Here is a 16494-nt window from a genome sequence, read left to right as displayed (position 1 = left end):
GAACTAAGGGGCTGGAGAAATAGGAGGGATGGGCCTTCAGGATCAGATCTTGGGCCTTCAGGATCAATGGTTGCCTGGGCCTTCTGGATTAATGTTTGGTACTTCTCTTGTGTCTTACCAGGGGTTATACTTTTTTTGATTGTTACAAGTTATACCACCACCCCAAATGGCTTTTTTTGTAATTAGACTGCTTGCTAGACCAGATTTTTAGTAGAGAGATAAAAAATGTTAGATACAAGAGTCCTTAACATCACAGCAGCAGATGTTTGCATTTGGGCTCTATACTTTTATTGATAGAGCATAAAGCTTGTTGGTAGGATATGTAAGTTGGTATCCTCTAACGTTTTTTTTTTTTAGGCAGGTAATTACCTCTGGTGGCCAGTTACCAACCATAGCATTACATTACTTTTTTTCCATCTGCAAGGATATTTGATGTGCTCCAGCTATCAGGAATATCTTCACAGTGTGCATCATATGTTATAAGCATAGAAGATGATTTCTCATGAGAGCCAATCAATGTAGATGGGGCATTAGGTACATTAAGCATTATGCACAAAAAAATTCACTGTATTCTACATTTTGTTTTGTGAAGACAGTTATAATTAATATGGAATCCAGATTTGATAAAGAACATACTTTCAAGATGTAAGCCAAAATAATAAGCATTAGGAATGTTCTCCTAAAGAAAGATGGTAACCACGTGAGAATTCATGTCATGAACAAAAACAAACATGAACTAAATACGGCAGCCATATTTTTACTTCATTTTATATCAAAACAATTACCATGAAGATCTTTGACTCCCAATTGCCATTGTTTGTGTGCCCAAGCCTTGCTCATTTTGAAGACTATTTAGCTGTACGTTTCCTATTGAAGGACATTTCTTACTGCTGTAGCAGAAACACTTTCATGAAATGAATTCCAACTAGATAACCTTCACCAGGGTTAGTATGACTTGAACTCTATTTCGAGAGCAGGTACAATATTCTTGTTCTGAGACTTTGAAATACTTCATTTGAAATTTTAGAGTTTATTGCAAACTGCATTCGATGTTCTTTCAGGTGGTCGAAATAGCTTCATGGTACATAAATATAACTTTTCACTATTAAATAAACTAGGATCATTCTAATATTAATATTCATTTTTGGAGAAGAGTAGTAAGAATTCTCCAGCACACTTAGCTGCAGAGTGTAGACCAATACTGAAAGGTTTATCAGATACAGTGTACTAAACTAGTTTTAATCAGTAGATTGTTTAGTAAAATGTTTTTGTTTAGTATTCTGCAGGACACATCTGTAGGAGACGATTCCAAACCAAGTCCAAGGGCAGGTGTTGAACAATGACACATCATTCCCAATTCTCCTTTCCCCCTGCATACTCTTGGGTGGCTATTTTTTAACTTCCAAGAGAAAGTCAGTAGTAGAATGCTGTTCTAATTCATTACGACAATCCTGTTGGTATATTATGATATGAGATGGTGACATTGAGTAGTTGACCCATCTTTCCCTCACAGCAGACTTGTGAATTTAGAGATTCCATTTAAAGTAATGAGTGGTCTCTTAACAAAGGAGTTGCTAGGGCTTTGTCACCTCAGATGTTGGTGCCTTCAGGTCAAATGGAAGCTTTGTATTAGTACTAAGGCTTTTGCACAGATGTTCAGCACATATTTTTAAGGACGAAGTCCATGAAAAATGCACTTTGGCATGCCTCTAACCAAGTCCTAAACTCAACAGTCTCAAGGTTAAGGCTGCTACTCACCTTCTCCTGGTGGCAGGGTATGAAGACCTTGGCAGTATCCAGTATTTACCCACAAACGTTCTATAGGTTCTACTTGAAGATACCAATTAATATCAGTTGAGTGAGGAGCTATGGAAAGCAAATTCATTTGTCTCCCTCCTTCCTTGCATCATCATACTTTCCTTTGCTTCCTGAAAGAAAGCACTGTGAGCACCCACATGACCAGACAGTGACGCCTTTCACCTGGCTTGATCTATACATGTAACCTCTTGGCATACTGCTGGTGAGTAAGAAAATAAAAATTAACAGTATATGGATGACATGTAGGTCTCAACTGTTGATCACACGAAAAACTACTTTTCAACCATCTAAGCCTGGACATCAAATGCCTTCTCTAGGCTATATACTAGAAAATTGAATTTATCCTAATTTACAATAGTAATTCACAAGCTTAAATATAAAACATTCTCACAGCATGGAATATCAGTGGATTTCCCTTCAACTCTGAGAAAATGCAAACATAACCAGATTTACTACTGATGCCAGTTTCTGTTGTTAGCAGAGTATGGATCGTTACCATCAGTTCTCACATCCTCTCAGGGTCAAATTATATTTTATGGACTCCAACCTCTAACTATTTGATGGTAATGTCTCTTTCTGCAGTGTCACCCCAAAGGTTTTCCATGTCACTACCCCTTTTTGCTGAATTATTTTTGTTAGCTTTAGGACTACTGACCAGTGATAAAGTGCTTGTGCTCGCTCCCTAAAACATGGTATAAATCATTTACACCTGATTAAACTGCACTACATGTGCCCAGGGCCTCTAAATTAAATGCCACTGGTATGCCTGGAGCATTGATTGTGCTGCCCACTTAAGTAGCCCTGTAAACATGCCTCAGACCTGCCATTGCATAGCCTGTGGGTGCAGTTTACATTGCCATGTCAACTTGGCATTTAAAACCCCTTGCCAAGCCTTAAACTCCTCTTTTATTACATATAAGTAACCCCTAAGATAAGATCTAGGTAGCCCATAGGGCAAGGTTCTATGTACTTAAAAGATAGCGCATGTACTTTTAAGTTTACATGAACTGGTGGTGAAAAAAGTCCCAAATTTAGCCCTGTGTGCCTGCAGCCTGTCTCGGATCAGTCTGGCGTGGGTCACAGCTGGGCTTTGTGTACCCCCCCTTAGAAAGCCACAGACAAAGAGATCTTAGGTGTGACTTGATGGGCCTTTAGTGGCTCATCCTGGCAGGGTGGGAGGGAGAAGCTGGGCACAGCCTTACACTTTCACCTGAATAGACTGCTTTTTGTCCCCACAAGAAGGGCTGCATATCCCCCTGCAGTAAGCCTGGAGCCAAGGCTGGAAGGGAGGACCCCTCTGCACTTCAAAGCCTATCTTTAAAGTTTCTCCCACTTCAAAGGCACCACTGGGTAAAAGAACTGGACTTCAGACCCTCCTGCACCTGAGGATACCCTTCCAAGAAGGAAGCCTGCTGTGCTGAAGGACTGCTACTTTGCTTGACTGCTGCTCTTGCAGAACTACTTTCTTGAGCGCTGACCTACTGTCTGCTGCCATCTCTGCCTGGGAGAGGACTGGACCTGCCTCTCTTGTACCCAGACCCCAAAGTGACTCCAAGAGTTGCTGACTTGAGCTCTGGTCTGAAGTCTCAGGGACGTAAAAGACTTCCAACCACCCTGCTCTTACACCAGGACCAACAGAAGTGAGCCTTTGGTGTTTGTTTCATCGTAACCGATGCATTCTATACTGAGAAAGAGGAATCGACACATCGCCGCTATTGCGCAGAACCAGCGCATAGCTTTCTGAAACCAGCGCATCGCCCTGGAACTGACGCACCACCTGCCAGAGCAGAGTCGATGCATCCCCTTCAGAACCAGCGCATGACCTACAGCATTGCCTCTGTTGCACGGAGAAAACCAATGCATCGCATCTTGGAACCAGTGCACCGCCTTCGGAACCAATGCATCTTCTACTGCCAAAGTACCCCCTTTTGAACCAGTGCAACGGCGTTGTGCCCAACGCATCTCTGCTGTTGCGTGGGGAAAACTGACGCATGCTTTTGCTGTGTGGACCATTGCCGACACATCGCCATGTCACCACCCCATATCTTGCCGTCGCCGCAATAGGTACTTTCTTAGTGGCCAGGCCGCATTGGGCGGCCTGAACATTTGACTCTGTCCCAGTCCAGTGTGGCCAGAGGCTCTGTGCCAAGCTACCAGAGGGTAGGGTGACCAGATTCACAAAACAAAAAACGGGTACAGGTCATAGACATAGAAGTAGGACTACGGTTTGAGGTAACCATCGACATAAAAGCATGACTATTTGACAGCTGACATAGACATAGAAAAAGGACTACAATGACAGCTCCCTCCTCAGACCGAGATGAAGCATTACAGATGACAAAACAGAGGTCTTTTATTGGCAGTGACCATTAATTCCATTTAAACAGACTTTGCCTCAACATTTGCTATAGTTGGTGACCACCCTTGCCTTGAAATTCCAAGTATGTTTTCTTAATAAATAAGTGTATATAGATATATATATATATGTACATATATATATATGTTATGACTGTTAACTGTGAACAATAAAGAAAATCGCACAATTGAAAAGGAGTTCGCGCTCTCTTGTTTTCTCCACGAGGAAGTGAACGAGTGCACCGCTATCGAGTTTGATAAATATATATATACATATATAGTTATATGTATATATATATATAAATATATATACTGTAGTCATCAAAATCAGATACTGCTGTTTGTAGAACACTCCTTCCCGTAAAGCACTCCCCCTACATTCAGCACAGTTGACTGAAATATAAATAATGTTTGCTTTATTTTAAAAAAACTTTCACATTTAAAGACATTCTTGAGTCAGGAATTATATACACAGGGTACAAATCCATGAAGTAGGACCAAACTGAAAGACAGCTAAAAAAGCTGTTTGATGTAAAAGGCCTATTGTTGCATTGTGCAGTACTTATCTGAAGGTGCTGCAGCACCATTTTGTCTTGCATTAAGCGATTGTGGAACTCACTGCAATAACCGAGTACAAGAGCTTGCAACACACGCCTACAGCAATGGCGCTTGTCCACCCATTCGCTGTCATTTATTGCTGTGACCCAAGGAAGCACACACGCAGATGGGGAGTGACCAAACACTCTGCGGACCTGCAGACCTGACCTTAACCCTTGTCATTGAAACAGCAACTCTCAGGCAGCGCATCAAGTGGAGCGACAGAGGTATCCAACTACGCATGCGCGCTTCTGCAGTTTCAGTGCCTTCTATGACAGAAGTCAGTAATTGGTAGCCTGATTGGACATAGTTGGCACGTACAGGGGTGGAGGGCACTGGTGAACTCCGCTACGTGGCGTTTATGGAGTTTTTGAGAACTACTCTACTCTACAAACTCCGTCGGCAGAACGGAGTTTGTTACCCACCCCTAGTTTCTACCCTAAGTGCAAAGTTTCCACCGTGAGTGTGGATATTCCACCCCGAGTGCAAAGATTCAGCCCAAGTGTAAAAACTCCACAGTCAGAAAGATACTACTTGTTAGTCCCTTTGTGACTACCAGAATTCATAAAGTAGACTTTTGGTCTAAGGTTACCATTGTGAATCATGTACTGACGCTGTTAAGACTAAGTGCAAATCAGCTTGAAGTGCATATTGTCACTGCACTCTAGCACTAAGCAGGGAGCCCGCTCGTGTGGACCTCCCCATTCTGCTGGCTTACAAGGCCAAACTCAAGTTGAATTTTGGCAGGAGCGGTGTGGCGAGGCAAACGGAAGTGCTGCCTGTAGATCACAAGAATGAGTGACTCCATTGTATTGCCTCTTGGCCACACATGGATTCACACCCATAGGACAGAAGGGGGAGCAGTTTGGCGTTCAGCACTTGCAGCATTGGCCTCATTGACTTGCCCTCCCACCAATTCCTTTTTGCAATGTGAATAAGGCTGACAATAAAGAGGCCATCTTGGTTTTCATTTCTGCTTTTTGGGAGGTAAAAGAGCATCTAGAATCTATGTTTATGACAAGGTATTTGGACTCTCTGACATGAGAAACCTTGCTGTTGTCTAAATGCTAAGGGACAAACATTGATGTGTTCCTTGTGAAGGGGACCACCTTTGTCTTGTTAACGTTGATTTCAAGATGATTTTTAGCAGTACAAACACCCAGATATTGAGAAGTCTTTGCAGGCCGACTTTGGTCTGACCTAGGAGTATAATACCGTCTGCGTAGTCCTGCTCACTAAGGACTTCCCTCTGATTTTCGGAACATGAGTGTTTGCAAAGTCTAATTCGGACGGGACATTACAGATGAAGATATTAAACAACATTGGGCCAAGCATATAACCCTGTTTCAAGTCATTTATACCTTCCTGGATATGCAGGTGGAACTGCATTGTAGAAAGAGAAAGGAAATCCTGAGAGAAAGTGTCTCTCTGCAAAGAATATTCCTTCCTGCTACAACGCTCACCTAAGTAACTTCACGCCTTAAGCAGTGCAAAGAGAGCATGCGCGCGAATGCTCAACCGAAACACCAATTAAAAACCGGGACATTTCTATGTTTGATCCAGACATTGTTTAAAAACCCAGACATTTCATTAACTTGGAGAAAGTGTCGGGACACCGGGACACTTCTCCAAAAACAGGGACGTCCAGGGAAAACAGAGACGTCTGGTCACACAACCAAAGGGTGAGCACAGGTTAATTTAGGGTGTATTGTTGACTAACCCTGAGTAGAATTGTGGTTCCAGCTTGGACAGGGTGCATACTTCTGCCAACCAGAAACCCAATTTTTCGCACTATTGTCAACTATTGACCCTGTTGCAAGGGTATTGCTGGTACTCCATACTCACTGCATCTCAGCCATGCACCTGGTACATCTCTAAGCATCTTCCACATAACTGCACAATTCCACAAGGGATGGACAATGTATGACAAATTTAAGAACAAAACTGGCTTTGCTTGGTAACCCGTTTCACCATCAAAATCTATTGTCGCCCCTGCAAGACTGCTGACATTCTACACTACCTGGCAGTCAAGGTAAAGGTGGACAGTGGACATAGAAACACATGCAGTCTTGAGATTCCCATCTTGAAACATAGAAGAGCAAGGAGGAAAGAACCCGGGAGCCAGGCCTTTTAATTCTATACATTGATCTAAAATTCATCACCAACACAGATAAAGCAAAGGCCATTTCTCCTCCTTATTCGGGTAAATGTTGAAGACAAACGTCTTCAGGAACATGTCATTTGCAACTAGCACCATCTACAATATTCCCTGCACAGACACTATCTGACTACAGCTCCCTTTACATATAGGACTGATATAATTGTACATGGTTCATTTCTGTACCCCATCCCTCATTCACTCTACAGCACTCCATTCCATTCCCGCTCTAGGGGACCACACATTCATACATTAGAACAATGTAATATTCAGAAGTGGACATTTAGTTACTATTGCACATGTCTCAAGCTTCACATTTAGGGATGAAGGGAAGTGAATCTCAAGGCCATCAAACTGCACAGATGTTGACATAGGGCCCGATTCACAGAACTAACTTAAGACAAAATCCTAAACTTACTACCATTTTGTTATTCACAGAAGGCACTTACTCATTTTGGTATTCACAGAAGGCACTTACTCATTTCGGTATTCACAGAAGTTAGGAGTCCTAACTTTAGGACTCCTAAATGCCTTCTGTGAATACCGAAAGTCTTAAAATTTGGATTTTTCTCAGTTTAGTAGTAGTGGTATAGTTAGGACTCCTAACTTTAGGACTCCTAAATGCCTTCTGTGAATACCGAAAGTCTTAAAATTAGGATTTTTCTCAGTTTAGTAGTAGTAAAGTTAGGACTCCTAACTTTAGGACTCCTAAATGCCTTCTGTGAATACCGAAAGCCTTAAAATTAGGATTTTTCTCAGTTTAGTAGTAGTAAAGTTAGGACTCCTAACTTTAGGACTCCTAAATGCCTTCTGTGAATACCGAAAGCCTTAAAATTAGGATTTTTCTCAGTTTAGTAGTAGTAAAGTTAGGAGTCCTAACTTTAGGACTCCTAAACTGAGAAAACTCCTAATTTTAAGACTTTCGGTATTCACAGAAGGCATTTAGGAGTCCTAAAGTTAAGACTCCTAACTTCTGTGAATACCTAAGTGAGTAAGTGTCGTCTGTGAATACCAAAATGAGTAAGTGCCTTCTGTGAATACGAAAATGGTAGTAAGTTTAGGATTTTGTCTTAAGTTAGTTCTGTGAATCGGGCCCACCGTGTTTACATTAATATATATAAGTCGGCATGTGCCACAAAGGAGCACTGTGTCAGTTGTGTGTTGTTTGCGTATACTCACCTAACGCAAAGGCTGCTGATGTATAGACCAGTATGTTTCGCACCATTCTGATAGTGAATTTAACCTGAAATCAGATAGAAGTGGAAATGCTTAGAAGAAAAGTTGATGAGGAATTGCTATATTCTCTTTAATAATCAACGTTACCCAGCAGCCTGTAAAGGGCATCATGTGGTCCACATCAGCATTCACTCATGGAAGGTATCATGTAAACAGTGACACAGAGTAAAATAGCATTTTAAAGATGACCTCTGAAATACTTGCAATCCATTGGAGAGATGCCTTCAAAGAAGTGCTGCTGGAAATTTGAATCACAAGTAAGTGAGCACAAGCGGTGACAGTCTGCTCATTCCATTGACAGAGGTTTCCTCAGACTTTCAAGCAAACCAAAAACAATATATGAGGCACCGTAAATCAACAACATAAAACATGGGGTCCAATGCTGTTTGCAGATTTAGGGCCAGCTGTACAAAGCACTTCACTGGATGCAAATTGCCCATCGGGCTTTTGTGACTCGTAAAATGCATTTAGCCATGTACAAAGTCAAAATGCAGCTAGGTAACTTGTTAACGAATCATATTCTGTTTTTGTGATTCGGTATTAGAAAGGAGTATGTTTATGGTGTCCCTTCCTAATAGTGAATAGCACTGATATGTATGAATGTTTTTTGACTGGAATGTGGTTGCAAAATATTCATAATTTACTAACTTTGTAGAGGAGGCAGTAACCCATTTGCAAACGTGAAGGAGTCCCCCAGGGGCCCCTTCCGCTTTGTGGATGTGGGCGAAAACAGTTTTTCAGAGCAGGCAGAGGTCCCACAGACCAATGTCTACTCTTAGAAAATGAAAAGTAAACTTTTAATTTTTTTTTGTAATGCAGCCCATTTTACTTTAAGGAAAACGGGCTGCATTACAAAAAAAAGATATATCGCCTTATTTTAAAAGCAATCACAGACATGGTGGTCTGCTTACCCCAGCAAGCCACAATTCCTGCGATTATAGCCAATCCCAATTGGTCGCAAATCGCAACCTGCTGTTTGAATATTGATGAGGCTGGTTCATTTGCGACCCATTGGGAATCGCAAACAGTGTATGAGACACCATTGTATGTTGTTTCTGATTTCCTAATTGCGAATCATAAAAATTCACAATTAGGATATCACAAACTAACTTTTTGGTATATCTGGCCTTTAATGTTTAGAAATTATAGTAAATTGCAAGGACATTAATGTGATGGCAAAGCATAGAGAACAACTTGACCTAAATATTTTGTTTATGATAGTGAAAGGGTAGACGGGCGCTGGTGGTGCACTCAGTTAAAGCAGCCTTTTCCTTAGCACGCTTTTTCTCCAAATTGAGTCCATAATAATTCTTGAGACACACAAGTCATTTAGCAAGTCATTACTTTTTGTCATTCCTCTTTTTGTAGGTAATCCAGGAACAGAGCTTTATTGTTTGTGTTAAAATACCACAACAAGTATGAAGGAATATAATTTTGGTATATAATGGCTAAAAGCAGATTATGAGGAATAAGTGCCAACAGGCAGCCAAAATGAAGTGCAAAAAGAGTATGCCACAAGCCCAAATGTGAAAAGGGCTTTATGGAATACTGTACAAGTTTAAGGGCTAGCTTGAACTCAACCGTATACACTCAAACATTAGTTAATTCGTTGTCAAACAAATATTACAAAAAGGATCACATAAATTGCCAATTAGAAGATTTACCCCTGTAGGTTAATAAAAAGTGGAGCATACCTCTGGCTGGCTGCCTTACTGCTAAAATATGTGTGGACTGGCGTTCATCCAATAAAGTGTCTGTAACCTCCTCCCAGGTGCAGCTTGTTTCATGTTTGATGCTGTGTTCTCTTGCTTTCAAGGAACACCGCAAAAGCACATCAATTATGGAACTCCTGCAAGCGTCACAGTGTTGCAAATCTTCAGTTCAAGGAATTTAGATTTTCTAGTTCGTTAGAAAGCAAGTTTTTTTGAACACTCCAAATATCAGGTATACAGAAAATGCACACAGAAAAGAGCCTATATAACTACAAGCCAGTATCTAGCGTCACAATATTGTTGTAAAACAAGTAATATGCCCCATGGAAACCAATATATAATAAGTTGTAGTCAACTCTCCCTGCTCCAGCCCCACAGTCCCCCGGCTCTGTGATATTGGATCAATATCAAGAATGACGTCAGAAAGCAGCATCTCACGCTCTGTGATTTTGTCTCCGATATGTCTACTGTACCAGGCCCAAGTATCACTACATATCTCCAAAGTGCACCAAGAGAAGCAACTTTTTAGGTTGAGCGTGAGCCAGCACGCAAGTGCTGCTCTGCGAAATGCTGTGGTAGTTCAGTATAGAGAGAAGCTTCGCCAGACCCCTGCCCTTATTTTTAATTGGCTTGTGTGTTTGTCCTTTGTAAATGCTGTCTTCTGATTCATTATGAGGCTTATTGGTCCCTCCTTAGTACAGCCATGTCGTCATTTGTATCCTCCCATGGTTACTGGCCCCTTTACTTTGTTGTTACATTGTACATGTACTATTTTCGTCATTGAGATTCTTCTAGATTAGGCACGACGACGTGCTGTGGTTACATTTAGCCCGCCATGCGCAGCCAGCACAATGGCGAATGTTTGTTCTTTTAAATTGTGCACGCAACGCTCTGCTCATGTTTATTTTCCTGATAAAAGGAGAAACAATGTGAAGCTTTCGGATGAATGAGGGACACGACAGGGAGTTACATAGCGTACAAACTGAGCGCATTTCTGCTTTAAAAAGCCAAAGCCGTGCCAGGCCTCTTTCTAATCTTTCACTTTCAGTTGCGTGTGTGCGACGCCGTAACATTTCCATTTCTCCCTGGCGTGGCGAGTAGAGCAGAGAGCTGGAATAAACCGGTGAGGGGCGAGACAAGTTGGAGAGAGGGAGAGACCCGGCTGCCCCCAATGTTTCAGGTAAGCGCCCGGCTTCCTCTGGGTTGTTGTTATTTGCTCTGCTATGGTTTAGACTGGGGACTTTTTGGGGGCAGCTCGGCTGCTTTTACCCATGTGCCAGGAGCGGTAGACGCTGTTTCTCTTCTGTCTCTTCCTTTTCATTCCTTGTGTATTTCCTCCTCCCTCCATTCTCTCTTCTCCTTTCCCGTTCAAGGTGTCTTTCCTCATTCCCCTGTCTGGATAAAGATCCAGATCGCTGCCTCCATCGAATTCCGAATTCGGTGGAGGCGGCGATCTGGACCGGTATGCTGGCGAAACGAAGCGGTGCCAATTTGCTAATCCCAACACTTTTCATATCCCTGGCGATCAAGTCCTGCAGGACCAGTATTAATTGCTTCCTCTGTGGCACTGATATTGCTTCTAGAGTTCTCGGTTTCGTGATCGCTGTTTTGAAGGTTGCGTGCTTGATGCACCTCTCTATTGGAGGACTTACTTTTGTCGACACAGATGTTTAAAACCCGCCCCGGAAGATAGACGTAACAAACAAACCGGAAGTGATCCGACGATCTGAGACGAGATTTGATTCCGTCAACCGAGGACTGGAGAAAGACAAAAAAACTAATTTTTGAAAAACCGATTCTACTTCAAGAAATAAAAAGGCCTTTGGAGAAAAAAACTGCTACACCACACACACAAGCTGATGATTTGGGACCTCATTCACCGGCAGGTGAATAAGATGACAGAAGTCCACTGAAAAAGAGATTGAGCTTTCAAGTTCTACGTCCTGAGGAGAACCCAACATTAATGTCTTAGAGGGTTCGAAACTCGTCGACTGTTTTCAATTTTGAGCCAAATAGGTGCCCACACAGATGGGGAGGCCACAGGGTGCTCACCATGTACTGAGTGTATAAAAGGTTGAAAGTATAAAGTGAACCCAGTTGGCCCACCATTTGGCACTATCCCCTGAAATACTGTAAAAAATAAAAAAATAAAAAAAGGTGTTTTTGTAAAACAATTGAAAGATTTCAGAGGCCTTGTTTTTTAAATGTGACATAATTTGTTCAGAACAAAAGCTGTATTCAAATTTGAATATTGTATTTAGTATTGTTTTGTTTAGATTTGTACTTCATTTGTTTGTCCTTGTGTATTCAATGTTGGTGTGTCTTCAGTGTATGACCAAGATCTTTTTCTTCATTTTGGATTGTTCAGATTGTTCAAATTTATAAATAATGATTTGTAATTTCAAAGGAAGACAATGAATAACTAAAATAAGAGAGAATTTGAAAAGAGAAAAATGTGTGGGAGAATTGTTTGAATCTGAATTATATCAGTATTGGCTTTTGTTTGATAGGCATTTGATATAAAGGTCCTGCCTTACTGATTTTGGACCAAACCCTGCATTGTCACTAATCAAAGTGGGCACCTTGCACCAGTCCAAACAACCCATATGTGGATTTAAGAGGTCAAAGATACCCTTAGAGAGCTATCCAAGTGGTAGCTGTGGAGAGCAGCCTTCAAGCTTAGTCTTGAGGGAATGTTAAGCAGCTTGTTTTACCAGAATGCAACCTGTTAGTATTGGTTAAATGAAAGGAGAACCACACAGTAGTTATAAAACTATTTATTTATTAATATAACTCTCTCTAGTATGACAGAGTATCTTCTACACGAAGATACTCATAAAGCACACAATAGTATTTAGTTCACTTCAATAGAAACTTTATTCGGTTTTTTACAACCACAAAAGTATACAAATAGACAACATACCATTTGTTAAAAATACGTAGAAAAAAATAATAAAATAACATCCTACCCTTTAGTTCATACTGACACAAATACAGTCCATTAGGTTCACCAAACTGCACGTGCAAATTGTAAACTTTGTAGAAGGTAATATCTCTATATTCAAAACACATTATTTCGACCATTAGTCCTCAAAACATTTAAAAATTATTTTTAAAAGCTTCTTAAAGGCACCATTAATTTTTAATCTAATAAAAGTAATATCTCTATATTCAAAACAAATTATTTTGTCCATTAATCCTCAAAACATTTTAAAACATTTTTAAAAGTTTCTTAAAGGCACAATTCATTTTTAACCTCTTCAGTGCCCATGACGAGATAGTCTCGTCATGGAGCACGGTTGCGCTGTGCCCATGACGAGACTATCTCGTCATGAACCCCACCCACTAGTGCAACGCCCGGCACAGGAGGGGGAAAGGGCGTGGCACTGAAGGAGTTAATCTCACAAATTCATATATTCCTCTCCACGATACTTTGAACCTTTCCTGGCTTGTTCGCCAAGTAAGCTTATAAAAATAAGCAGCTCACGACCATGGCACAAGCTATATCTAAATTAATCATTTCCACTATAAGGTTCACTGCTTACGCCCTATTTTTAATATAATATTTAAAAAAATCGGACATAAAAACTATTTTCGGATTTATAAAACCTTCTGGCAATCCAGTAATATATGTATGATATCACATGTTGTTCCTTAAGTGCAGGTGCATTTTCCCTTACTGTTTATCATAGATCTTTTTACCCGTTTATTGGCATAGCATGGATTTACCCCGATTCTTACTCTTAACACTTCTCGCCTTAACGGGCAGCTAGGTAGCCTGTCAATATAAGTAAAGTGTAGTTCATTTGGCCACGATAAGGCCATATGGAGAACTGAACTTTTCCTCAAGAGGTAATCTTGGTCCTGTACTCGAGAGCTTTCTTTTCCCAGGATCCTAAGTTCCCTCTTGTCAATCTTGAGTTGGAGGGACTGGGGGCACAGCGTAAGCTTTATCATACAACACGCCTTACTGAAAGTGGCTCTGATCTCTTTTGCCCACGTTAGCTCACTGTTTATGATCTCGTTTCTGCACCATTGTGAGATTTTATGATCTCCTCCCAATCCCAAGCGCTGCCAGAAATGTAATAGGGCCATGCATGCTGTTATACCCCATGAGGTGATTCCCAATTCTAGTCTCACTGCCTGTACCATTGAGGATTTAGGCAGGGAGAATAGATTTTTCAGAGTGTTTCCCTCCTCCACGTCCCACCCATTTTTGCCACTCAAATAAAGTATCTCTGCGCCATACATAAATTGGGGTGGTACCATTGCTAAGTATGCATTTAGGACCGGTCTATCGGACATTTCGCCATACACGCTATAAAATCTTTTTAGTCCTTTCACTGAAGTCGATGCCCTCAGTTTTAGTGCGTCAAGATGGGTATGCCATTGCAGGTTTCTCTCGAACCACATCCCTAAGTATCTATATTCTGTTACCTTTTCCAACTTCTCGGTACCCAGAAACCAAGAGAACCCTGTTTTTCTTCTACCAAAACATAAGATCTTTGTCTTATCCACGTTAACAACAAGTTTTTTGACATGACAGTATTCATTAAACTTGTTTAATTTTCTTTGTAAGCCAATCTCCGTCTGGTCCATAATTACCAGGTCATCGGCGTAAAGTAAACATGAAATATGTTTCCTGTCTTACTTCAGGCTTGCTACTCTTGCATTACCAAGAATTCGGGGCAAGTGAGCAATAAACAGGGAAAAAAGTAGGGGGGCCAGTATGCACCCCTGCCTCAGCCCATTACCAATCTGGATTATTCAAGATAAAGTCCCCTCTACATCTAGGATTATCTGGGCCCAATTTTCAGTATGCGGTGCTTGAATCAGGCCTAATATATCCCCTGGGATGTTATACCCTATCAAAGTCTCCCACAGCTGCTCCCTGTCCACCAGATCAAATGCTGCGTGGAAGTCCACGAAGCAGCAGAACAAACTCCCCCTCTACTCGATTGCCTTCCACGCAATGGACCAGAGAGCAAAGCAGTGGTCTACCGTTGAGTGTCCGTTGAGTGTCCCTCTTTAAACCCTCCCTGTTCTGGGGGCACAATCCGATTTTCTTCCACCCACTCCTTAAGTAATCCCAAGATTACTTTGGCGAAAGCTTTTTCACCTATGTCAAGAAGGTTTATTAATCTGTAGTTTTTTGGGGCGTTTACGTCTCCTTTTTTATGGATTGGCCTTACGATGGCTCCTCTCCAGTTATTTGGCACAATCCTTGTATTACGAATCCCCTGGAACATATTCGCAAAGAACTCAGACCACCACTCCGGCTTAGTTTTTATAATTTCTGCCAGCAGGTTATCTGGGCCAGCTGCTCGGGCTAGGTTTAAACTAGATATTATTTTCCTAATGTGGCTGGAGGTAAAGTGTTGCTTTATCTCTTCCATCACACCTGGCCATGCTATTATTCTCACTTTATCTAACATTGGCCATTTCCCATAGATTTCCCCCAGATACTCCACCCATTTATCTTTGGGGACCGATTACTGCAGAGACCCTACTACTTTACCGGAGGTTTCTTGTACCAACTTCCAGAAACCTTTCACATTTTTGGCTTTGATTACCGCTAGCAAACTTGCCAGGCAACTGTTTTTTTTAATTCCTAATGATTGTTTTATATTTTATCCTTAGTTTCTGGAGGGTAGATAACAATTCCTCGTTATACCTTACTCTAAGTCTTATTTCGTTTTGCCTAATACAAGCTTGCACTTTGCGGCATTCCTCATCGAACCATGGTCTGTTATTAGTATGGGGTCTATTATTACTGGCTGCCACAGGTTTACCACATTTAATTTTTACCCTTAGGCATTCTACCAATTGACTTATTGTGTTTTCATACCAGGCATTATCGTCCTCAGATGGATATTTTGCTAGTGAGAGAGTCTGCTGAACAGCACTTAATTTTGTAATATGCTCTTCTGAAATACGGGTTGTAAGCCACTTTGGATAGTCCACATGTACTTGAAGAGCCGTCTCTCTCTGAATACCCCTTTTTACATATAATTTTGTCATCAGAGGGTAGTGGTCACTACTTTCCACTCTTACTACTTCGAAATGCTTAATTAATTCAAAGCTCCAAGCATGTATAAACACGTAGTCTATCGGACAAGGTTGCTGACCTATCGTAAATGTGTGCTTGGCTGGCTGGTCAGCTTCCATTCTACCATTTACACCTAGCAAGCCCATGGAACCCAGCAATTGTCCAACAGTCAGATCTTGGGGCGAAATGTCTCATCTAAGGAACATCGCAGTCTCTATATTGTTGGCGCTTAACAAATCTTTACACTAAGGATATATTATTTGGGGGTCTAATCTTTGGTTAAAGTCGCCCAACAACAGAAACACATCCTTCAGGTAGGTATCGCATATAGTCGCCATATAATTTTTTTAATTTCCCAGGTCCTCCTTGTAATCATCTTCCTTACCCTTTTGATTATACACATTAACAATACATATACCTCCGCAGCGTGGATCAACATTCAGTGTCAGCACTCTATTTCCTAGTGCCCATTTACATTTTAATTCGAGGTGTTTAATATTCCTGGCAATTTGTGTGGATACCAACGTCAATTGTCCTCCTGAGGGTCTACCGAAAGGGTTCTTCTTTGC

General features: G+C 41.3%; 1 protein-coding gene across 1 annotated transcript in view; it reads right to left on the bottom strand.

Annotated features, from left to right (window-relative positions):
* The window catches only part of LOC146809228 (alpha-tectorin-like), a 50502-nt gene that overhangs the window by 14288 nt on the left and 19720 nt on the right, over positions 1 to 16494 (bottom strand). The window contains exon 2 of the mRNA XM_085616045.1: positions 8108 to 8171. Within this exon, the coding sequence (XP_085472171.1) occupies positions 8108 to 8153 (46 nt within the window). The 5' untranslated portion in view covers positions 8154 to 8171. The remainder of the gene's footprint in view (positions 1 to 8107; positions 8172 to 16494) is intronic.

Source organism: Triturus cristatus, chromosome 7 (assembly GCF_964204655.1).
Source record: "Triturus cristatus chromosome 7, aTriCri1.1, whole genome shotgun sequence".
Classification (NCBI taxonomy): domain Eukaryota; kingdom Metazoa; phylum Chordata; class Amphibia; order Caudata; family Salamandridae; genus Triturus; species Triturus cristatus.
This window is presented reverse-complemented; position numbering and strand designations above follow the sequence as displayed.